This window comes from Eulemur rufifrons, chromosome 2 (assembly GCF_041146395.1).
Source record: "Eulemur rufifrons isolate Redbay chromosome 2, OSU_ERuf_1, whole genome shotgun sequence".
NCBI lineage: Eukaryota > Metazoa > Chordata > Mammalia > Primates > Lemuridae > Eulemur > Eulemur rufifrons.
This window is the reverse complement of record NC_090984.1, coordinates 50,970,710-50,996,785: the sequence shown is the minus strand read 5'-3', so window position 1 is coordinate 50,996,785 and position 26,076 is coordinate 50,970,710. Positions and strand designations below refer to the sequence as shown.

General features: G+C 38.1%; 1 protein-coding gene across 1 annotated transcript in view; it reads left to right on the top strand.

Annotated features, from left to right (window-relative positions):
- The first annotated feature begins 1,620 nt into the window (after window positions 1–1,620).
- Window positions 1,621–26,076, top strand: part of BUB1B (BUB1 mitotic checkpoint serine/threonine kinase B) — a 69,874-nt gene continuing 45,418 nt past the window's right edge. The window contains exons 1-8 of the mRNA XM_069492230.1: window positions 1,621–1,670; window positions 5,167–5,313; window positions 9,539–9,598; window positions 10,030–10,174; window positions 13,681–13,877; window positions 19,922–20,091; window positions 21,380–21,594; window positions 21,760–21,851. Of these exons, the coding sequence (XP_069348331.1) occupies window positions 1,636–1,670; window positions 5,167–5,313; window positions 9,539–9,598; window positions 10,030–10,174; window positions 13,681–13,877; window positions 19,922–20,091; window positions 21,380–21,594; window positions 21,760–21,851 (1,061 nt within the window). The 5' untranslated portion in view covers window positions 1,621–1,635. The remainder of the gene's footprint in view (window positions 1,671–5,166; window positions 5,314–9,538; window positions 9,599–10,029; window positions 10,175–13,680; window positions 13,878–19,921; window positions 20,092–21,379; window positions 21,595–21,759; window positions 21,852–26,076) is intronic.

The following is a 26,076-nucleotide window of genomic DNA, read 5'->3' as shown; positions in this document are numbered from 1 at the left end:
AGATTAAAAGAGCAACGGCTACATTTCCAAGATAGTTTATAGAAAGTGGTCAAAATCAAGACATTGTAGATGTGAACAGGACATGCTGGGGAAAGGAAATGAAGTGCTAGGTCAATACTGGTGTAAGGTAGGAGCTGGAGGGAGAATCCCACTTACCACATCTTTCATAAGCCAGGAAGGCTTCCTGGATGTAGAGGACTTGAAGTAAAAAGTAACCAAAATTTCCTATGGGGAACTATCCTTTTCCCTCTCTCAGGCCCCAGGTGAAACGCATGACTTGGTCCTGTACAATCACAGCCCTGAATCCACTAGCCCCATTGATTGTTTGGGAGGAAGGTATTGAGCAAGAATCTGAATCTGAATTTGAACCAGGAAGATTAAAGTTCAGAAGCTGTTACTCAATGGAAAATGACAATAAACCAACAAGAAAAGCAGAGGTGAGAAATGGGGAGAGGCCAGTCCACATGACTCCTGGGTTAAGCTTCATCTGAAGTCTTTTATACTTAAAAACCAGTAAATTCCCTTTTCTCAGTAGGTCAGTGGGCCAGTTTGATTTGGATTTCCATTCCTTTGCAATCAAACGTCCTGATGATGCAGAGGAAAGAAGGGCTTACATAACATGAACAAAGACAGAAAGCTGGGAACCAAGAATCAGGGAGTAGTGAACACCTACTCTCAGCACCGGCCTCCGGTTACTGGCACCTCTCCCACCATCCCCACAGTCAGAGAGGAGGAATCGCCTGTATCTGAGTTTGTTCAAAAGACCCTGCTCCTCTGATCACAACTGAGCCATCACAGTTTCTTCCTCAGGAAATTGGAATTGGAACTGTGTCCAGTGTCAGTCAAGGCTGGTCTCCTGAAGGGGAAAAGAGGTGAAACCTTGGGAGCCGTGGCATGGTTATGAACTGTGAACTGTGCAGAAGAGAAAGCAAGGCAATATCATCACCACTTTAAAGAATGGGAAAATTGAGGGTCAGAGAGATTCTGTGGCTTGTCTAAGGTTGCACTTCAGCTTTCTCAAATTCAAGGGTGGGGCAGGAAACATCTGGGTCAGAATGGCCTAAGAACCCTGGACTGGTGTGAGACTTGGGGCAGACAGTAGAGGGTATAGATAGCCTGGCCAGTCATCCCAGAAGAGTGAGGCCAAGTGCAAGCACTCAAAGACGGCTCCCTACTCTCAAAAAATACTGGTGGTTAAAGTGTGCCTCACTCGGCTCAGAGATTCGCCTTATAGCCAGGACGCAGAGAACACCTGTATAGAATTCATTTTGCCTAAGCCTGCTGCACCCGGGTAGCCATTGACCACCCCCTCTACCCCGCAAAACTACAACTCCCATTATGCACCGCGACCGCTAGAACTAATCTCCGGACAAACTGCAAGCCCCAGAATGCCTTGAGCGAGGGGCGCGAGTACGCAGGAGCGGAGGGGGTGGACACGTTGGTCGCGCGGGACCGTTAAATTTGAAACTTGGCGGCTAGGGATGTGAGCTTGATGTGGCTGGTGTGTAAGGGACTCGGGTGCGTTCCTTTGTTGCTTTGGTGGCTTTAAGGACAAGTTGCGGGGGAAAGCCCAGACGGTCTGCGGCTCTGAGGAACAGCCCGTGGCAGGACGAGGGCCTGAGCCAGGAATACAGGATGGCTGCGATAAAGAAAGAAGGGAGTGCTCTGAGGTAGGTATGGGAGAAGAACTGCTGGGAGCTGGGCCTGAGAGAGTCCCGAGGGTGCCTGGGGGGTGACAGAGGCTCCGCTCAGTGCAGTCGAGGGAAGGACCGGCAAGGTCAAGAGAAGAGTAGGCCCCGCTGGAGCCTCCTTCCTGTATGGAGTCGGACGCTAGGGGTGGAGGTGAAGACGCAAAGGGGTGAGGGCACGTGAGAATCCTGCTGCATCCAGCTTCCTAGCGGAGGATCCCGTGGGACCCCAGTGGTACAAAGATTTTGGAATTTGTAATGTGCTCTGTGTTTTTATCTCAGCTCAACCATTCGCTAGTTCTTCGACCTTGGACAGGTATATACGGGAAATCCTGATATTAATGCTACCTTACGAGGTTCTGGGAGAATTCAAAGTATTTGCAAAGTAGTTGCTTCCAAATAAATGCTCAACGATTGGTAGGTGCTATCATTATGCCAGTAGTGTAGAGATCTAAAAAGCCCTTCTCAGTCATGTTAGCTGTTTTTCCTTATATAATATATATACATATACAACAGTTCTTCTAGGTTGAAATTTTGAATGTTTTCATTATGGTGTCCACGGTACCTAGATAAAAGCAATGTCACTGGCTCTTTCATTCATGCAACAAGTAATTTATTGACTAAGCAGTGGGTGCGGCTAGTAAATAAAAGACACAAAAATCTCAACCCTCATGAAACTTAAGTTCTGGGATGGGATGAAGGGGGGTAGTCAGATAATAAACAAGACAAACTAAAAGTTAGGTGGAGGTGGTGGTGGTCAGTACAAAAGAAAAAATAAAGCAAGGAGGAATAGGGAGTGTTCCAGGTAGGCGTTGGTGCAATTTTAGATAGGTTTGAATGCAGGGCCTCACTGCAGAGACGTCATTTGGGTCCAGACTTGAAGGAACCTCAAGTGCTAGTCATGCATATATCTGGGGGAAGTACAAAGGCTGGGGGTGAGTGTTGGGGGAGGAAGCTGCACCTGGCGTGTCCAAGGCCATTGTCACTGGAGCAGAATGAACTAGGAGAGTAAAAGGAGATTAAAAGGTGAAGATGCAAGCATTGTAAAGACTTGGCTTTTACTCTGATTGTAGTGGAAAGTCATTGGAAGGTTTTGAGCAGAGGAAAGACATGATCTGACTTGAGTTTAAATGGGATCACTTTGCCTGCAGTGTTGAATAGATTAAAGGCAGCAAAAGAAAGAAGCAGGGATACCAGTTAAGGGGTTATTGAAATAATCCAGGCATGAGAAAACGGTGGCTTGAGCCATGTGGAAAACAGTGGAAATGGTGAGAAGTGGTTGATTTCTAGATTTATTTTGAAGGTAGAACCAAATAGGGTTTGCTGACTAACTGAGGGATATGAGAGGGACAGCAAGGTTGGCACCAAGATTTTTGGCTTGAGCAACTGCAATAATGGAATAGACATTTATTGGAGAAGGGGGAAGATTGTAAGAGGAGTAGGTCTGAGAGGAAGGAGGAGGTGGTCTCAGTTCAGTTTGGGATGTGTAATTGCTATTTTTAAGAACAAGTGAAGAAATTCAGATGAATTCAACAGACATTACTCAGTGCATAACAGTGTTATATCCTATATTAGATTGTGGGGATACAAATATAAATGGCATGGCCCTTACATTTATAGGTTTCGTACAATATACAGCGGGTCCTTGAATAACGTCATTTTGTTAAAACATAGATGAGGAAAAAAAGTTGATTCCTAGCTGGGGCTGCTGTGTGTATGAAGTTTGCAGGTTTCCCTATGTCTGCATGGGTTTCCTTTTGTATCCCAAAGATGTGCCCCTTGGGTTGACTGGCATATCTGAATGGTCCCTATCTGAGTGTGGGTGTGAGTGTGCTCTGCGATGACCCACAGCCTTGAACTGGATTAAGTGGGTTGGAAAATTAAGGAATGAATACAAATTATTGTAAAATAAAAATTTGTAAAGTATGTAATAACCATATAAATGCATGACTATAAACAATGTAGTATGAAAACATGCAGTGAGCCCACTATATTTGTTATTGTTTGTGTTTGAACTTGTGATAGGAGGTGCTCCTTAAAATTTTCACTTTGCAAATATTTATTCCTTGATTTAACCCACCCCCACTGTGAATCTGGTCATTCACTGATTCACCAAAATTGGGTAAATAATCATCTTGTTTCCATTAATCTTTCTTAAATGTATGTATAGCTCACATTTATTTCAATGTTTAATATTAGGAGTGTTTCAGGTGTTTATTTAGAAGTTTGGTGATGTTTTTATGACCAGAAATATGTTGTAGGAACTTAACCCTTGTTTTTATCAATGAGCCTATGGTAAAACTGGTTTCCTTATATGTTGTTTTGATTAACGTTGGAGTTTCTGAGAAGCTATTAAGTAAGTACTTACTACAGTTAAAAAGATGTGACTGGTTACAACTCAAATTATTAATCACTTACATTACTTGAGAATTTTCAGCTCTCATCTAGATTGAAGTCCCACATAACTTTCACTCTATTTTGAAGATTAGTTCTTATGTCTTTCTTTTTGTTTTAAACCCAAAATAACGTCTCTTAGTCAGAGGTAGGGTTCTCTCTGACCATTGCAGAGCTCGAAAGTACAGCTTACATAATGGTGATTGCCTCCAAAAAGTTTTGGGGATTCTCCCAGTAGGCTTCATAGAATTGGAGGAGGGGGCTGGCAATTGTGACCAGTAAACTATTTTTGTCTGCTTCTGCTCTAGCCTACCTATATACAGAAACTTTTGTTTTGTTTTGTTTTTTTGCTAGAGTGCCGTGGCATCAGCCTAGCTCACGGCAACCTCAAACTCCTGGGCTCAAGCGATTCTACTGCCTCAGCCCCCTGAGTGGCTGGGACTACATGGGACTACATAGCGCCACCATCCTCGGCTAATTTTTTTCTATATATTTTTAGTTGTCCCCCTAATTTCTTTCTATTTTTTTGGTAGAGACGGGATCTCACTCTTGCTCAGGGTGGTCTCGAACTCCTGAGCTCAAACGATCCGCCTGCCTCGGCCTCCCAGAGTGCTAGGATTACAGGCGTGAGCCGTGAGCCACCGCGCCCGGCCACAAACTTTAGTTTTGAATCACCAGTTGAAACATGGGGTGTTAGTCTGAACAACACTGCTAATTTTAAATTAAACTAGATGATGCATTCAGTGGTAGACATAGGACTGCTTACTGCCTTTTAGTCTGCTTTGCCAAATTTATAACACTATTTTTCCCTTTTCTTTCTGCCTTAAACTTTATTCTTATAGCACTGTCCATAATACCTTTGCCAAGTTCTTTCTTCCATTAGGCAATACTGTAGCCATAAACTTGGAAACCAGGTGATAGAAAAGCTCAGAAGCTTAGGAGTGTAATTCTACTAATAACGTGTCAATTTACCATATTCAACCCAAGATCATGAATAGTTATACATCTGAAAACATTTACAATAATCCAGTGCTATAATAAGCGTATGTTGGTGTGAGATTTACTTTTGTTTCCCTCTTCACAGTGAAGCCATGACCCTGGAGGGAGATGAATGGGAGCTGAGTAAAGAAAATGTGCAACCTTTAAGGCAAGGGCGGATTATGTCCACCCTTCAAGGAGCATTGGCACAGCAAGAATCTGCCTGTAACAATACTCTTCAGCAGCAAAAACGGTAGGTAGAAAGGCTGGGATTCAACCTGTCATCATTCATCTGCAACCCTGGTAGATGATGTAAGGAATAATCCTCAAAAATTGGTGGTCTGAGAATCTGTTCCCCACTTCCTTTCTCATCACACCACAGCTTTCTGAAGATGTCCTCCAGTATGATTAAGAACAAGGGTTATAGGCCGGGCGCGATGGCTCACGCCTGTAATCCTAGCACTCTGGGAGGCCGAGGCGGGTAGATCGCTCAAGGTCAGGAGTTCGAGACCAGCCTGAGCAAGAGCGAGACCCTGTCTCTACTAAAAATAGAAAGAAATTATCTGGCCAACTAAAATATATATATAGAAAAAATTAGCCGGGCATGGTGGCGCATGCCTGTAGTCCCAGCTACTCGGGAGGCTGAGGCAGTAGGATCGTGTAAGCCCAGGAGTTTGAGGTTGCTGTGAGCTAGGCTGACGCCACGGCACTCACTCTAGCCCGGGCAACAGAGCGAGACTCTGTCTCAAAAAAAAAAAAAAAAAAAAAAAAAAAAGAACAAGGGTTATAGGATTTAATTTCATTGTGGAGCAGCCAAATTCTTTTATCAGTAGAAATACATTTTATACAGGGGGCAAGGATAAGCATAGTAAAGCAAGTATTACATTGCAGTATTCCCTGAAAGTATTATGTCATTCTGGGCCCCTAAGCAGACTTAACTCTTTGATAATAATCAGTTAGATAGATTGCCTCCTGGGATTCAGAGTACTGAGGGAGAGGGAATCTGCTATCTTTTTTGTGTACTCAATTATTATTATTTTTTTATTCTTTTTTGAGAATTTGATTTGTAGGTTTTTTTGTTTGTTTGTTTGTTTGTTTTTTTGAGACAGAGTCTCACTCTGTTGCCCAGGCTAGAGTGAGTGCTGTGGCGTCAGCCTAGCTCACAGCAACCTCAAACTCCTGGGCTCAAGCAATCCTCCTGCCTCAGCCTCCCGAGTAGCTGGGACTACAGGTATGCACCACCATGCTCAGCTCATTTTTCTACATATATTTTTACCTGTCCATATAATTTCTTTCTATTTTTAGTAGAGACGGGGTCTCGCTCTTGCTCAGGCTGGTCTCGAACTCCTGACCTCGAGCGATCCTCCCGCCTCGGCCTCCCAGAGTGCTAGGATTACAGGCGTGAGCCACTGCACCAGCCCCTGTCTCCATTTTTAAAGAGATTTTTCCTTTCCTCATTGAATTGCTTTGAGACCCTTTTCAAAAATCATTTGACCACACCGATATGGGTAATTTCTGGACTCTATTCTGTTCCACTGATCTAATTTGTATATCCTTTCACCAGTAAACACATTGTCTTAATTAGTTTTATATAGTAACTCAGGCAGGGTTAGTTCTCCAGCTTTTGTTCTTCTTTTTCAAAATTGCTTTGACTATTCTCGGTCCTTTGCTTTTCCAAACAGATTTTGAAATCATCTTGTCAATTTCTAGAAAAGAGCCTGGTGGGATTTGGGTTAAATTGTATTGAATCTATACATCACTTTTGAGGGTTGCTGATTTTTTATCAGTAGTGTCTTGGATTTTATTTTTTCACTATTTCTGAAGATAATGTTATATCATACTTAAATTGTATTAGCTTTGTAATTATGGTCCCTTCTTCTAATGCTTCCTATCCTTATAAAGGATTAATCTTTTTGCAGTCTTATCATATTCAAGATGCCTTCCAGTTAAAGAACCAATAATGGCTTGAGCAGGTGCAATCCAAAGTCTTTATATTTACATTTACATTTACAGCATGTCCTTTTTTTACCTCTACAGATGTCTCCATTTATTCTCAGTCCTGACTTTATGTTATGACTTAGGGTCTACTCAATTTCCTATGGATAAACTCTCCCACCTTCACAACTTTATTTAATAGTAGTTTCCCTGTCTCTTGGAAAAACTCTTTTTCTTTAAAATCTCATGTTTCCTTTAGAGTCCCACCTGCTGAGGCCACTTCTGTGATACCTCCTTTTGACTTCTGAAAGCCTTTACCATCCATTCTTGGCAATTGTAATACACTATACTGTTTTGTATGCTTAGTTCATTTTTCATTTGTGTTCTTTTTCTTACTAGAGTATAAATTCTCTTGTGTCGGAGACTATTTTATTATTTTTTTATATCAAACATAACCACTTGGAGGCTGGGTGAGGTAAGTCACACCTGTAATTCTACTACTCTGGGAGGCCGAGGCAGGAGGCTCACTTGAGGCCAGGAATTCCAGCTTACCCTGAGCAAGACTGAGACCCCATCTCTGCTAAAAATAGAAAAATTAGCCAGGCATGGCGGTCCACACCTGTGGTCCCAGCTACTCAGAAGGCAGAAGCAGGAGGATCCCTTGAGCCCAGGAATTTGAGCTTGCAGTGAGCTATGATGACACCACAGCTCTCTAACCTGGGCAACAGAACGAGACCCTGTCTCAAAAAACAAAACAAAACATAACCACTTGGTCAGGCGCTGTGGCTCATGCCTGTAATCCCAGCACGTGGGGAGGCTGAGGTGGTAGGATCACTTGAGGCCAGGAGTTTGGGACCATCCTGGGCAACATAGTGAGATCCTATCTCTAAAAAGAAAAAAAAATTAGCGAGGCATGGTGGCTCTCGAGTAGAGGCTGAGGCAGGAGGATCGCTTGAGCCTAGGAGTTCAAGGCTGCTGTGAGCTATGATCCTGCCACTGCATTCCAACTTGGGTGACATAGCAAGACTTTGTCTCTAAAAAAAAAAAATTTAAATTAAATTAAAAATTAAAAAAAAAAAAAAAAAGAAACCACACTTAGGCCGGACGCAGTGGCTCACACCTGTAATCCTAGCACTCTGGGAGGCCGAGGCAGGAGGATCGCTTGAGGTCAGGAGTTTGAGACCAGCCTGAGCAAGAGCGAGACCCTTGTCTCTACTAAAAATAGAAAGAAATTAGCTGGACAACTAAAAATATATACAGAAAAAAATTAGCCAGGCATGGTGGTGCATGCCTGTAGTCCCAGCTACTTGGGAGGCTGAGACAGAAGGATTGCTTAAGCCCAGGAGTTTGAGATTGCTGTGAGCTAGGCTGATGCCACAGCACTCTAGCCCGGGCAACAGAGTGAGACTCTGTCTCCAAAAAAAAAAAAAAAAAAAGATAATAATTAAAAAAAAAAAAACACATTTAAATAGTTTTTGATAATTATTTATCTGAATTGTGATTTATTTCCTAATATTTCCCCTCTATTCTACATGGTTACTCTTAACTTAATCTTAGCCCTATGCCTTTCCTAGCTCATAATCATATTTTATACTTTCTTTGAGGTACTCCCCAAATTATATATGATATTATTTTTCTCTGACTAATATTACATGCAAAATTTTTCTTTAATATTCTTATTGTTTATGTATGTGTGATTTGTTCAATACTATCATATACACATAAAATAAATTATTTACTGAGGACTTACTATGTCTAAACACTTTACATTTAAGACTGATCAGCCTAATAAGTAGTACTATTGTCCCCATTTTACAGATGTGAAAACTAAAAACAGAGTTTAAGTAGCTTGCCCAATATCATCACTGAACTAGTAATTGATGGCGCTGAATTTGAATCTAGTGAATCTTTTTTTTTTTTTTTTTTTTTTTTTTTTTTTGAGACAAAGTCTCACTCTGTTGCCCGGGCTAGAGTGCCATGGCGTCAGCCTAGCTCACAGCAACCTCAAACTCCTGGGCTCAAGCAATCCTTCTGCCTCAGCCTCCCAAGTAGCTGGGACTACAGGCATGCACCACCATGCCTGGCTAATTTTTTTCTGTATATATTTTTAGTTGTCCAGCTAATTTCTTTCTATTTTTAGTAGAGGCGGGGTCTCGCTCTTGCTCAGGCTGGTCTTGAACTCCTGAGCTCAAACGATCCACCCGCCTTGGCCTCCCAAGTGCTAGGATTACAGGCGTGAGCCACTGCGCCCGGCCTCTAGTGAATCTTATTCCAGAATTTTTAACTGCTGTGTAATACTGCTTTTCTGTATGTTGTCTTGAAAACTGTTTCTCTAATTTCTGCATATTTTGTCACTTGTTTTATGTTATTAGGCTGAATCCTAATTATTTCTATTCTCTTTCTTTTTAACAAATCCCATAAACTCTAGTGAGGTTATCTAGATCAATATTAAATACCTAAGAAATGAATAAAAATGGAAGTGATACTTTTCATTGGCTGTTGTCACTATTGCATAATGCTAACATTCTCTGTTTAAATTTCAGGGCATTTGAATCTGAAATTCGCTTTTATACTGGAAATGACCCTCTGGATGTTTGGGATAGGTAGGTCTTTTTATTTAACAAGGGCAACTGAAACATTAACAGATGGATTCTTATGGCCATGTTTCTCAAATTAGGGTACATGGATTGGTTCGTCAGAGTAGAAAGTGGTGTCATGGGAGCACAGAGATCCAGAATAATCACAGCATGTCTTCCTGAGGTGTTTAAGATTGAAGAAATTTCAAGTTTGTGGCATGCAACTTTGAGCTACACCCTTCTATCCCATCCCCAATTTTCCCAGAAGCATGTGTTATAGATACTTTGGAAAAGTTTCAGGGATACAGGCTTAGGGCAGGTCATTGAGGACCTCTAAAGAAACATATTTATAATATATTACATATTTTTGCTTAAAGAAATTCAAAATGAGAGTTAGAACAACAACAAAAGTACATGTTCAACTTAAAATATGTTCTTTTCTTTTTTTTCCCATTCAGGTATATCAACTGGACAGAGCAGAACTATCCTCAAGGTGGGAAGGAGAGTAACATGTCGACATTATTAGAAAGAGCTGTGGAAGCACTACAAGGAGAAAAACGATATTATAATGATCCTCGATTTCTTAGTCTCTGGCTTAAATTGGTAAGTTTCAAGTGCCATCTAAATTTAAAATATTAAACCAAGAGATTTTCTCTAGAGATATTTGGTATACCAAAGAAATGGTAAAACTAGAGCCATTTAGTAGATGGTAAACATTTAATAAATACTTAATATTTGTTAAATTGGTTCTACTTAAAGATGTACTTAAATATAGTATAATAAGGTTTTTCACCCCTTCATGATTCATCACAAGGTCTGTAGATCTCTCAGTGGGTATGGATTATTTTATTCTAAACATAACTGGGCCACGTAATTGTACTAGAGGTGGAAGTGCAGGAGCCAACACTTGGCAGTAGCACAGTTGTTTGGGGAAAAGCTTCCCTAAATGATTCTATTATCCCTTTCTCCCCTTTATGAGAATCATCACCATAAAAAAGTGATGATTTAGTTTTTTATTGTCCTTTGGACTTCTTTCTAGTATATTACTACTACTATTAATATATTGCTATAGGCCGGGCATGGTGGCTCACGCCTGTAATCCTAGCACTCTGGGAGGCCGAGGCAGGAGGATTGCTCGAGGTCAGGAGTTCAAGACTAGCCTGAGCAAGAGCGAGATCCTGTCTCTACTAAAAATAGAAAGAAATTATCTGGCCAACTAAAAATATATATAGAAAAAATTAGCCGGGCATGGTGGCACATGCCTGTAGTCCCAGCTACTCGAGAGGCTTAAGCCCAGGAGTTTGGGGTTGCTGTGAGCTAGGCTGACGCCACAGCACTCACTCTAGCCTGGACAACAGAGCGAGACTCTGTCTCAAAAAAAAAAAAAAAAAAAAATTTATATATGTATTGCTATAGCCAAAAATGTCTTCCTGACCATTTTGTACTGTCTCACTTGATGTGTAGGAAAAACATATTTTTCATAAAAAATAATGACTAGGGTTTCTTAGACATTAATTTCATTTTTTATCCTAAAAGAAATTAGAAAAAAGTAAGCAATAAATATTTAGAATTGTTCACAACCACTATACTACAATACAGTATTGACATTTAAAACTGATAAAATTTCTCACTGGAAGTCCTCTTGAGGAAGACTGATTTCAAATTTCCAATAGAGTTGACCCTTGAACAACACAGGGTTTAGGAGTGCCGATCCCCAGAGTTGAAAACTCGTATATAACTTAACTCCCCAGCAACTTAATTACTAATACCCTGATTTGACCAGAAGCCTTACTGATAACAAACAGTTGATTAACACATATTTTGTATGTTATACATATTATACACTGTATTCTTACAACAAAGTAAGCTATAGAAAAGAAAATGTTATTAAGAAAATCATAAGGAAGAGAAAATATATTTATTATTCATTAAGTGGAAGTAGATCATCATAAAGGTCTTCACCCTCATCATCTTTATGTTGAGTAGGCTGAGGAAGAGGAGGGGTCAGTCTTGCTATCTAGGGGTATCAGGCAGAAGAAAATCTCTGTGTAGGTGGACCTGCGCAGTTCAAACTTATGTTATTCAAGGGTCAACAGTAGTAACAAGTACAGGAAATTAGGTGAATTCTGAAGGTATAATATATCTTGATTTCTACAGTACATTTGACAAATATTTTGACATCTTTAGTGAGAGGTTGGAGAAATTACCTTATAGATATTAGTTACAGGAATTTATAATGAAGGACGGCACCTAAAGAATGCTAAACAGATTTGTTAGCTTGATGACTGTGGTCCCTGGTGGTATACCAGTGGATTTTGTCCTTCATTCTATTCTACATAATATTCTTACATATGGTTTGTTAAGAGGTTGGAACCTCTAAAGTGACTTTTCTTTTTTAAGACAGTCTTGCTCTGTCATCTAGACTAGAATACAGTGGCATGTTCATAGTTTACTGCAACCTCAAACTCCTGGGTTCAAGAGATCTTCCCACTTCAGCCTCCTGAGTAGCTGGGACTACAGGTGCATGCCACCACATCCAGCTAATTCTAAAATTTTTTGTAGAGACGAAGTCTCACTATCTTGCCCAAGCTGGTCTTGAACTCCCAGTTCAAGCAATCCTCCCACCTCAGCCTCCCAAAGTGCTAGGATTACAGGTATGAGCCACCATGCCTGGCCCCTGAAATGCCATTTTTATATGAAATTAGAACCTATTTTGAATAGTTTCTAATGCTGATAAGGATCTGGCAGAACTAGTATTTCCATGAATTATTAAATTTTAGCATTTAAAAATTTTTATATTCTTCTTAGAAAGTAATTTATTACCTTTTAACATAGTTGTACTTCTAGGAATTTATCTTAAGGGAGTAATATAAAATGTGAAAGGTTGTATTCATGAAGATATTTGTTATAGAATTATGTATAATTGGGCAAAATTAGAAGTTGTTTAAAAATCCAGAAATAGGGAATAATTAAATTATGGAAGATCTATTAGATGGAACATTATGCATTCATTTAAAAATAATAGTGTGAAGGGTAAGCAGCAGCATGGAAAAATGAATGATGCAATATTAAGTGAAATAAAGCAAATTTTATGACCAAAACTTTATAAAATGATATATGTCCTTTTTTTCCTAAGGAAAAGAAGACTGAAGAAATATATCAAAATGTTTATGGTGTGAGGTTTTTTTTTTATTTCTTTTTTTATTTCTTTTTTTTTTGAGACAAGAGTCTCACTCTGTTGCCTGCGCTAGAGTGAGTGCCGTGGCGTCAGCCTAGCTCACAGCAACCTCAAACTCCTGGGCTTAAGCGATCCTCCTGTCTCAGCCTCCTGAGTAGCTGGGACTACAGGCATGCGCCACCATGCCTGGCTAATTTTTTCTATATATATTTTAGTTGTCCAGATAATTTCTTTCTATTTTTAGTAGAGACGGGGTCTCCCTCTTGCTCAGGCTGGTCTCGAATTCCTGAGCTCCAGCGATCCTCCCGCCTCGGCCTCCCAGAGTGCTAGGATTACAGGCGTGAGCCACCACACCCAGCCATGGTGTGAGGTTTTTAGTGATTTTTTTTTTTCCTCCTCTTGCTATTAGAATTATCTGTGTTGTATCTGGTCTCATAAAGTCCCTTCTAAAATGCAGATTTGACTGTCATTCCTTTGCTTATAGCTCTCCCCACCCTAACATTTACTATAAGACAAATTCAAAATTGATTAGCTTGGCATTCAAGATCTGTCACAGCCTTTTTCTCTAAACTCCTATCTTGCCTGGACTCCTAACCTACATTTAGTCTTCCTTGTCTTTGCTTATGCTGTTTTCTCTGGTTGCAATGCCCTCCCTTCCCATTCTCCACCTGATGAAAGTCCATTTCTCCTTCAAGGCTAAGCTCAGACTCCTTGAAGCCTTTCCTTACCATCCCCTTTTCTTACAAATTAATCTCACATTTTTGTTGCTTTTTTAGGTCCTCCCAGTATGATCCTTATGTTATATTGTAATAGAGATATTTTCTCCAATACAGAATTACGTATGATATCTCCAGTGATTGTTTGGCACATAGCAGGCATTCAATAAGTGAACAGAAATTGGTTAACTGTTAATGCTTTTAATTTGTTACAGGGACATTTATGCAATGAGCCTTTGGATATGTATAGCTATTTGCACAACCAAGGGATTGGTGTTTCCCTTGCTCAGTTCTATATCTCATGGGCTGAAGAATATGAAACTAGAGAAAACTTTAAGAAAGCAGATATAATATTTCAGGAAGGCCTTCAACAGAAAGCTGAACCACTAGAAAGACTGCAGTCACAGCACCGGTAAATTGCTTCTCTGGAGCTTTTCTTAACTCTTTAAAAATACTGGAAATAAGTGGGCTTTTTTTGTATTTGAATAAGTGTTCTCTGATGGATTGGCAAGTTAAGTTTACTTAGTTACTATTCAGTTTTTTAAAAGATATATTTTCAAATTTTTATTTAACATACGGTAACATCCACTCTTTGATGTACAGTCCTATGAGTTTTCACAAATGAAAAGACAGGTAATCATCATGATCAAGATACGAAATAGTTCCACAACCCCTAGAAGAATTCCTTCATGCTGTCCCTTTGTAGTTAGTACCTATGCTTACCCTAAACCCAGGAAAACGCTGATCTATTCTCCAGGCCTATAAACATGCCTTTTCCAGAATATCACATAAATGGAATTTTACTGTATGTAGCCTTCTGAGTCTGGCTTCTTTGATTTAGCCTAATGCATTTGAGTAGTAAAAGTTCTTTATAGAGTCTAAGTACAAGCTTTTTGTCAAATGTGTGAATTGTAAATATTTTCTCCGAGCTTAAGCCTAGTCTGTTCATTCTTTTAACTGTCTTTTATAGAACAAAAGTTTTTAATTGTTAATGAGTCCAATTTAATTTATCAAGTTTTTCTTGTAGAGATTGTGCTTTTGATGTTATATCTAAGAAATCTGTGCCAAAGGTTACAGAGATTTTCTACTGTTTTCACATTCAAGTTTTATAGTTTTACTTTTTACATTTAGATCTATGATCCATTTTGAGTTGATTTTTGTATAAGGTGTGGATCAAGGTCCTTTTTTTTTTTAACACATGAATGTCCAATTGTTTCAATGTCATTTGTTGAAGAAACTAACCCTTCTCCATTGAAATGCCTTTTGCATCTTTGTCAAAAATCAGTTCATGTTTGTGTAGGTTTATTTCTGTTGCTCTATTTTGTTCTGTTGATCTGTGTGTCTATCCACTAGTGTATACCACGCTATCTAGATTACTGTAGCCTTATGGTAAGTCTAGAAATCAGGTAATATGAGTCCTCTAACTTTGCTTTAGTTCCTTTGACTTTCTATATAAGCTTCAGAATCAATTTCCTGAGATTTTGATTAGGATTGCACATGAATATGGTATACCTCTCCATTTATTTAGGTCTTTGATTTCTTTTAATGAGCTTTGGTAGATTTTTATCTTTCAAGGATTTGTCCATTTCATCAAGTTGATGAGTTTGTGGGCATAGAATTGCTCATAATATTCCTTTATTATCCTTTTAATGTCTGTAGGTTATGTAGTGACCCTCCCTTTTTCATTTCTGATATTGGTAGTTTGTGTCTTTCTTTTTTCTTAGTCTGACTATAATATCAATTTTATTGGTCATTTCAGAAAATCAGCTTTTGGGTTCATTGATTTTTCTCTTAATGATTTTCTGTTCTTAATTTTATTTCTGTTCTTTATTTCCTTTTTTCTGCTTGCTTTGGATATAACTTTTTCTTCTAATTTAAGGTGAAGGCTTAGATTGCTGATTCTAGACCTTTTTCCTTTTTTATTTTATTTATTTATTTTATTTTATTATTATTATTTTTTTTGAAACAGAGTCTCCCTCTGTTGCCCAGGCTAGAGTGCCGTGGCATCAGCCTAGCTCACAGCAACCCAAACACCTGGGCTCAAGCAATCCTTCTGCCTCAGCCTCCCAAGTAGCTGGGACTACAGGCATGCGCCACCATGCCCGGCTAATCTCCTTTTTTAATATAAGATTTTAATGCTCTAAATTCCCTCCTAAGCACTGCTTTCGCTGCATCCCACAGTTTTGATATGCTGTATTTTCATTTTCATTCAGTTCAAAGTATTTTCTAATTTCTCTTGTGTTTATTTAGTGTAGTATGTTATTTAAATAGGAAATGGTTTTGGATTTTTCAGATATCTCCTTGTTATTTATATCTAGTTTAATTCTATGGTGATCAGAGAACATAATTTATATGATTTCAAGTCTTTTAAATTCGTTAAGGTTTATTTTATCACCCAGAATATGGTGTGTCTTGGTGAATGTTCCATGTACACTTTAAAAATATGTGTATGCCACTGTTTTGGAGTGTAATATTCTGTTAAATGTAATTTAGGTCAAGTTGACTGGTAGTCTGTTCTGGTCCTCTGTATCTTTGCTGATTTTCTGTCTACTTGTTCTATCAATTACTTAGAGGGGTTTTGAAGTTTCCTTGTAATTTTGTCTATTTCTTCTTTCATTCCCATCAGTTTTACTTAATATATCTTGAAGTCTGTTGTTAGTAGATGCATAAACATTTAGAATTGACCCCCGGTACCCGTTATATAAGATTCCCCTTTGTTCCTGATCATACTCCTGTTCAGAAGTCAGCCATTCCAGCTTCCCTTTGTTTATATATCTTTTTTCTTTTCTTTAATTTTTTTAAAACAGCTTTAGAGTTGTACAGCCATCACCATAATCTAATTTTAGCACATTTTTAACACCCTAAAATGAACCCTGTACGCATTAGCAGTTACCCCCCCATGCCCACTTACCCTAGCCCCAGGCAACCACTAATCTGTTTTCTGTCTCTGGATTTGCCTATTCTGGACATTTCACATAAACGATCTTTTATGACTGGCCTATTTCATTTAGCATCGTATTTTCAAGGTTCATCACAGATGTGGAATGTATCTATTTTAGAGTACTTCATTCCTCTTTATTGTTAGTTGATAGATAGTCCATTATATGGATAGATCACATTTTATTTATCCATTCATCAGTTAGTGGGCATTTAGGTTGTTTATACTTTTTGGCTATTACAAAATAATGCTGCTGTGAACATTTGTGTTACAGGTTTTTGTGTGGCTTTCCTTTTACTTTTAACCTGCCTTATGTCTTTGTATTTTAAGTGGGTTTCTTATACACAGCAAATAGTTAGGTCTTGTTTTTTTCCCTCAACTCTAGCAATCTCTCTCTCTTTTTCGGTATGTTTAGCCCATTTAGTAGAATTATTAATATTGTTGGATTTAGGCCTACTATTTGATTATTTGTTGTCTTTTGCTCCTCCGTGGCCCCCTTGCTGCCTTCTTTATTTGAATGTTTTTTTAGTATTTCATTTTAATTTATTTTATTGGCTTTTTGTCTAACTTTCTAAGTGGTTACTCTAGGCTATATATTAATAATATACATACCTATACTTTCACAGTCTACTTAGAGTTAATATTTACCACTCCAGGCCGGGCGCGGTGGCTCACGCCTGTAATCCTAGCACTCTGGGAGGCCGAGGTGGGCGGATCGTTTGAGCTCAGGAGTTCGAGACCAGCCTGAGCAAGAGCGAGACCCCACCTCTACTAAAAATAGAAAGAAATTATATGGACAGCTAAAAATATATATAGAAAAAATTAGCCGGGCATGGTGGCGCATGCCTGTAGTCCCAGCTACTCGGGAGGCTGAGACAGGAGGATCGCTTGAGCTCAGGAGTTTGAGGTTGCTGTGAGCTAGGCTGACGCCACGGCACTCACTCTAGCCTGGGCAACAGGGTGAGACTCTGTCTCAAAAAAAAAAAAAAAAAAAAAAAAAAATATTTACTACTCCAGGTAAAATACAAGAAGCTTATAACCATAGAGGTCCCTTTATCTTCCCTTTTCTCATATATTACATCTACATACATTAAAAACTCCACCAGACAGTATTATAATTTTTTCTTTCAACATCCATACATATATATTTTATATATATTTTAAAGAACTTAGTAGAAAAATAGTCTTTGTATTTACTATTTCTGTTGGGTTTTTTTCTTCATTTCTGAAGTTCCAGGTTCCCTTCTGGTATTATTTCCCTTCAGTCTGAAGAACTTCTTTTGGCCATTTTCTTTTAAAGCAGGTTTATTGCCAATAAATTCTCTTTTTCTTCACCTGAGAATGTATTCATTTTGTCTTAACTCCTGAAGGAGATTTTCATGGAATGCAGAATTCTGGGCTCACAGTTACTTTCTTTTAGCACTTTAAAGATGTTGTTCCACTATCTTTTGGTTTCCAAGGCTTTTGCTGAGAAATCTGCGGTCATCTGAGTGTTTTTCTTCCCTATATGTAATGTATTGATTTTTTCTGGTCTTGTTCAAGATTTTTTTCTTTATCTTTGGTTTTTAGCAGTTTGATTATGATGTGCTTAGGTGTGATTTCCTTTGCATTTAATCTGTTTGGGGTTTATTGGGCCTTTTGAATTTGTAAATATATGCCTTTCACAAAATTTGACAAGTTTTCAGCCATTGTTTTGAAAATACTTTTCTACACCTACATCTCTTTCTTCTCTCCCTCTGAGGCTTCTGTTAACGCAATTTTAGACCTTTTTTCCCCCTGATACCACGATTCAGGCCAAATTAGACCTTTTGATATCATTCCATAGGTCCCTGAAGCTCTGTTGATTTTTACAATTTTTAAACTTTTTTTCCTTTTTATTTTTCAGATCGGCCAGTTATGGATCTGTCTTCTTCAGGTTCATGTATTCTTTCCTCTTCTATCTCCATTCTAATATTGAATCTGTTTAATAAATTTTTTATTTCAGATACTGTATTTTCTAGGTCTAAAATTTCCACTTGATTCTTTGTTATAATTTCTGTTTCTCTGTTGAGAATTTCTATCTTTCCATTTATTTCAAATGGTTTTACCTTTACCTCATGGAGCACGGTCATAATAGCTGCTTTGAAATGTCTGTCTAAAAACTTCACTATCTGGGTGATCTTGATGTTGGCATTTGTTTATTGTCTTTTTCTTTGAGAATTGGTCACATTTTCCTGGTTCTTTGTGTGTCAAGTAATTTTGGATTATATCCTGGATATTTATCCTGATACTATGTTATGAGACTCAAGTTCTTTCTCACTATATGTGGGTGTTGGTCCCACTATCCGTTTAGTTTTCAAGATCTCTGCTGTGCTGCTTTGGGTTTATCTCCTGCATGTCCTGCTCAGGCATTAGTGTGGAATTTGGGCAGTAGTTTATATCATAATTCAGTTCTCACAACCGTTTCTGTGCTGTTTTGAGTCTATGCTGTGCATGCATACATAGCTCAGGAGTGAACCCAGGATTTGGGCCAATTCATGTACTGAATTAGAAGATCCTCTTCTTCAGCTCATTCCTCTCTAGTATTCCTCCTATACTCTTTGGCCTTCAGAGTCCCCTTTTCCCAGTCTTCTGGCCAGAAATATGGGGTTTCTCTAGGAGTTTTAGATTCCTACACCACTTTTGCAACAGTTCAAAACCATGAGAGAAAGCAGAAGGAAAAAAAAAAAAAACAGGAAACAACCCTGTGTGGGTTGTTTCTTTAAAAGTTTAAATTTGTCTCCACCGTCCACTTGATTTTGTTTCAGAGTCCTCAGTTGGTTTTTTTTGTATATTGTCTAAAGTTTCAAATTCTGATCAGAGATAGAGAGAGAAGGAGTATAGTACTCTTATTCCATTGTGGCCAGCACCTGAAATTTATTCAGTTTTTTGTAACCGTACTGATAGTACTTTTTTTTTAAAGGCTAGTCAAGAGAAACAGTGGTGGGAGTAGAGAATCCCTTTTGATAATACTTAAAACGGACAGCAGCATAGGAAGTTTAGTTTTCAAACTTCTGCCAGCTTTGCTATAGTAAAATGTCATGTTGTATGCAACTTCATTTCATATGGGTCAGGAGAAACTGTGTGTGTGTAGAAAAAGGCATACAGACAGTGATGAAATAGGCATGGCAAGATGGTAACAATTGGCAAGTCAAATTTTATAATAAAAAGTTGATGGGAAACTGTGATCTTAATAAATTCTGTAATCTTAGACTCAGTCACCATAATCTGATTCTTAGACCAACCTAATGATGATTTTCAAAGTAATTTTAATTGCTCAAACTTGGACATTTAAAGGGGGAGCTAAATGATTCTAGCCAAAACCTATTCTGACCTCAAGGTAGCTCTCTTTATTTTGGAGAAAATAAACACTTTCTTTGGGATATTTTTGTATTTTCTTCCTTCAGCCTATTCTCCTTTGTTTACTTTAACAAATTAGAAATTTTGAATCTGGTGAGTAGTGGTCATCTCATTGAAATTTAATTGTCCGTTCTCTTTAGACAATTCCAAGCTCGAGTGTCTCGACAAACTCTATTGACACTTGAGAAAGAGGAAGAAGAGGAAGTTTTTGGATCTTCTGTACCACAACGAAGCACACTAGCTGAACTAAAGAGCAAAGGGAAAAAGACAGCAAGAGCTCCAATCAGCCGTGTAGGAGCTGCTCTCAAGGGTAAGTTTGTTAAACATTATTTTGGAAAACTCTTGGTTTTTGATGGTAGGCAAATTATGTAAGAAGATAATGCATAAATATACATGTGGACACTGTCCTATTTTTCTGAGTACTAGGTAGCAAAAAGAAGGAAGTTGGTCGGGGTTGTGGAGGCTCACATACCGGTAATCCTAGCACTCTGGGAGGCCGAGGCAGGAGGATCGCTTGAGCTCAGGAGTTCGAGACCAGCCTGAGCAAGAGTGAGACCCTGTCTCTACAAAAAAAAAAAGAAATTTTTTTTTAATTAAAAAAAAGAAGGAAGTCAAAGGAGAGCTACTATCAGTGTGCTGTAAAACCAAAATATTTCAGCAATTTTGTTTCTTCATTAAGAAAGACCTGATATTTAGGAAGCATCAAGATTTTCTGAGTTTGAGTTGTTGGTTGAAAGAAGATATATATTGATTGTAATATAGTAGATATTATCAAAGCAAAGCTTACATGTACCAAAGCCTCAGAGAATGATATTAATATGGTTAAGAATCCTGTCTTTAGCCTTTTGGGGCCAGAAATTAGACTCACTTTGTACACCCAAAGATGAGAAACAATTTTTTAAAGTTAACATTGACTTTTTTTTAGAACAGCTTTATGTTCACAGCAAAATTGAGTGGAAGATACAGAGAATAATAAGCTTTTATTAATTAAATTTATAGCAAACATGTATACCAGAATGGTTTTTTTGGTCTCTTATCCTTTTCCTGGTATCAATTTGTCAATCAGAATGTTACGTGATGATCCTAGAATTAGGATATAGGGAGTACTTGGTCCAAAAGAATATTTCATCCACTTCATGATAAAGCTTGATGTAATAATCAGCCCACAACAGAGAACACCCCTAATACATAAGCTACTTTTGTGTTCTCTGGTTCCAGTATATCTCTGCTGATTTCCATTGAAAGAAAAATTTAAAATTGAAGAATAAAATTTAGGTTAATTTCTGATAAAACTAGACAATGTTGCACTGGTGACTGAAGGAAGATGTAGAATGTCCTTTTTGGAAATCTGTGAATAAAAAGATTGTAGGTGATAAAGGAAGGAAAAGGAAGAATTTTAAGTAACAGACAAAATGCATAAAAATGTTACTAGTTTGATTCATTAAGGTTTTTTTTAAAAGAATTATTTTTAAAAATCTCTTCGATTCTGTGGTAGTGGAAATATTCTCATTGATTTGGGGAAGAATAAATGTACCTTATCTGCTATCTAAGTTGATAATTAAAGATTTTACATGAAGTTTTAATATTTTTTCTTCTAGTTCCAAGCCAGCACAGAGGACTCCAAAATCAAGTTTCTCAACAGATGCAGAGTAATAGCAGAATTACTGTTTTTGATGAAAATGCTGATGAGGTTTCTAGAGCAGAGTTGTCTAAGCCCGCAGTCCAGCCATGGATAGCACCCCCTGTGCCCAGGGCCAAAGAGAATGAGCTGCAAGCAGGCCCTTGGAACGCAGGCAGGCCTTTAGAATACAGGGTAAGGACCCTTGGATCCGATGTTTTTGCCGGTACAACAAAGACTTCAGGTTTAGAGTACAGGAGTATTTTTAGCATCTAATTCCACCTGAATATTTACATGGTTTATATACGTTCTGTCAGAATGTAAAACTATGGTGATTTTAGTTTTCTTTTTCATCTCCAGCCTCGTGGCAATACAGCTTCTTTCACAACTGTACCCCCTGTGCTTCCCAGTTTTACTCCATATGTGGAAGAGACTGCACAACAGCCAGTTATGTAAGTTTGATTTCTGGATATTTTGATGTGGGAATTATTAAGAGTGGTCAGAGGCACCTATCCTAATTCCCGAAGGTATTTTCTTTTTTGTGCAAATAAAAGTAACCAAAGTTTTGTATATCCTTTATGTCTGTATTCCTTTGAGTATGTTAGGGTTAAAGGACCATTTGGAGATGTTTTTGTTAAGGAATACACTTATTAATTAGATGTGTCATTGCATTACTATAACAGAGATAATCACTATGATTTAAGTGAGATATTCTACTTTTGTTATTGACAGTAATTAGAAATTACGATAGTTTTTCCTTTTATCCTCTTTCCTTCTGGATATCTTTTTCTCCTTCTTTCTAGCCCTTATTTCTGTTTATATGAAAAAGTATGGCAGGTGGTGATTAGATACTCAAGCCAGCATGAGATTTAATTTAACATTTAACATTGCTGAATTCTAATACTGGGTTGAATTCTGTGTCTCAGTGTAAGAGTTTTCTCATAACTAATTTATAACCCCCCCCACACACACACTATATGCTAGATACTGCAGGAATGCAAAAGTAAATAAGATTTTGGACAAAAATTCTGTCTGATAAGTACTCAAGACGGGGGCAGGCTATTCTTAAGAAAATCTATTTATAGAAATTGATAGCCTACATTTATAGATGTCTAATTTTTCTAATGTTTCAAGTCACCTGTAGAAACATGAATCATGTCAGAATTAATATGATATAGAAAATATTGAAGTTTATTCTTATCTTAAATTCTTTTTCATGGGTATCTTATTTGACCTCTCTGCACATTTTTCTGTAGGTTATGTTTTGCTTAATAATGTGAAGGGGCTCTTCATGGATTAAGAAAATCAACTCAAAATCTGTAATAAGAGTTGCAAATATTTTCCCCTTCTTTCTCCCTTGTCTTTTGGTCTCATGTACCAGTAACCATTATAAATATATTTTTAATTCTTATACAGTCAAATTTAACAGTTTTCTTTATGACTGCTGTGTGTCCCTATTCTTCTTTGCTGGAATTACTACAACCTAATTAATCTCCCTGCCTTCAGTCTTACTCCTCCTCAAACATTCTCTATGCTGTTACAGGTTTACAGTGCCTATCTGATCATGTTGTTTCCCTGATTAGAATCTCTTGCTAACTCCCCATAACCTTTGGGATGAAACCCAAACTCAACATTTATTATGAGACCCTTCATGATTTGTCCTCTGCTAACATCTCCAGTTTTCCCCTCCTACATGTGCTCACACTAGACTGTAAGTTCCTGAAGTTGTCTAGAATAGCCTCACAGCTACCTTTACCCCTCTTCTCTTCTACCTAGCTAATTCTTATTCCTCCTTTAGGACTTGGCTCAGATGTTATCCCTTCCAGGGAACCTTTTGTGAAGCACTTCCTATTATCTTTATCCATCCACACACACACCCCATTCTGCCCTAGGTTTACTACGTGGTCCCTGTCGCTGTACTTACCTCCTATCATAGCCCTTCTTGTTTCTTCCTACCTGCTAGAGTGTGACCACCTTTTGGTCAGGGGTTGTGTCTTCCAGCTCTTTAACTCAAGTACCTGGTGTACGGTAGGCATTAAATCAATGTTTATTGAATGGTTGGATGTATGGAGTTAGAAAACCAAGTACTTCTGGAAATATATTTTATGTAATTCAATTCCAGAGATTTAAATACAAAAATTACTTGGATACCAAGATAATGTTTTATTTTCCTTAATTTTAAATTTTTTCTTCTGCTGACTTTCTTCTTAAATTAAAAATTTTACTTTGGAATAATTTTAGATATACAGAAAAGATACAAAGATAATACAGAAAGTTCCTGTATACCCTTCATCCAATTTCTCCTAATGTTAACACTCTGTAAAACTAAGAAATTGACATTGGTACAGTACTATAAACTCCAGAAAGCTCTTCAGATCTCACTAATTTTTCCACTTTCTGGCACCAATCCACAATACCACATTGCATTTATTAAGCTCACTTTTCTTTGACCATTATTCCCCCTAGTTTTTTTTTTTTTTTTTTGAGACAGAGTCTCACTCTGTGGCCCGGGCTAGAGTGAGTGCCGTGGCATCAGCCTCAATCACAGCAACCTCAAACTCCTGAGCTCAAGGGATCCTCCTGTCTCAGCCTCCCGAGTAGCTGGGACTACAGGCATGCACCACCATGCCCGGCTAATTTTTTCTATATATATTTTTAGCTGTCCATATAATTTCTTTCTATTTTTAGTAGAGATGGGGTCTCGCTCTTGCTCAGGCTGGTCTCGAACTCCTGAGCTCAAACGATCCGCCCACCTCGGCCTCCCAGGGTGCTAGGATTACAGGCGTGAGCCACCACGCCCGGCCAAGTTTTTTAATATAAATTGAAAAATAACCCAATTTGTTCCAACCCAAATTCAAATCTCCTTTTATCTGAAAAGTTTTTCTGCCTAACCTTAAATTCACATAATGTCAATTTATTTTGTATAGCTATTTCAGTTTAGAAAACACACTACTTATAAATAGCTGATATCAAAAAACTTGTGGGTTTTCTTGTTTGGTTTTTGTTTGTTTGTCTTACTATTTATGAGGTAGCTAAAACAGATTTTCTAACTAGAAAATAATATAACCAATTTCTCAATCATAGCTATTTAGTGCAAATTCAGTTCTAGAACCCACATTTTCTGACTGCCAATTCTTTTGAAATATATGTCATTTGTAATATGCTGTCTCTCCTACATAAAGCTTTTAGTCTTTTAATCTTGTGACAGACCGTGTTGTGTAACAAACACTGAAAACCAAAATTGTAAGGTTTGACTAAAAAATAATAGGACACATGTGAAGATCTAATTACTTCATCTCACCTCTTTAATGGCCTTTTCCCTGCTTTTTTGTCATGTCCCCTATGTCTCTATTCCTCTATACCATTGGTTTGCAGCCTTAGCTGTATATTTAGAATCACCTGGAAAGTTTTTTTTTTAAAGCAGCTTTATTGAGATATAATTCACATACTCTGTGATTCACCCAGTTAAAGTGTGAAATTCAGTAGCTTTTAGTATATTCAGAGTTGTGCAACCCTTACCACAAACAATTTTAGAGCATTTTTATCACTCTATAAAGAACCGTGTGCCCATTGCCTGTCACACCCCATTCCCCACCACTACCCTAACCCTTACTCTAGCCCTAGCAACCAACTATTTTTTGTCTCTATAGATAATTTGCCAATTCTAGATATTTTATATAAGTGGAATCATATATGGTACTTTGTAACTGGCTTCTTTCACTTCGTGTAATGTTTTTAAGGTTCATCCATATTGTGATATGTATCAGTACTTCGTTCCTTTTTATTGCCAGGTAATATTCCATGGTGTGAATACATGACATTTTATTTATCCATTTATCAGTTGATGGACATTTTGGTTGTTTTCACTTTTTGGCTATTATGAATAATGCTGCTGTGAATCCTGGAATACTGTATACATTTTTGTGTGGACATGTTTTCATTTCTCTTGGGTATATACCTAGGAGAGGAATTGCTAGGTCTTATGATAATTCCACATTTAATATTTTAAGAAATTGTAAAACTGTTTTCCAAAGAGGCTGTACCATTTTACATTCCCACATTCCGATAATATATGTGTTCCAATTCCTCCATGTCCTTGCCAACACTTGTTATTGTCTATCCTTTTGGTTATTGTCATGCTAGTGGGTGTGAAGGGACATCTCACTGGTTTTGGTTTGCATTTCCCTAATGACTAATGATGTTGAGCATATTTTCGTAGGTTTACTGGCTGTTTTCTTACTTTCTTTGGAGAAACATCTATTTAAATCCTTTTCCTGTTTTTCAATGGTATTAGAATAGTTCCAGTGGAGACATGAAACCTATACCAAACCCTATAGCCATGGGCTGTCTTTCCATTTATTTATTTATTTATTTTTTTTTTTGAGACAGAGTCTCACTCTTCTGCCCTGGCTAGAGTGCTGTGGCATCAGCCTAGCTCACAGCAACCTCAAACTCTTGGGCTTAAGCAATCCTCCTGCCTCAGCCTCCCGAGTAGCTAGGACTACAGGCATGCGCCACCATGCCCGGCTAATTTTTTCTATATATATTTTTAGTTGGCCAGATAATTTCTTTCTATCTTTTAGTAGAGATGGGGTCTCACTCTTGCTCAGGCTGGTCTCAAACTCCTGACCTCGAGCGATCCTCCCTCCTCCGCCTCCCAGAGTGCTTAGATTACAG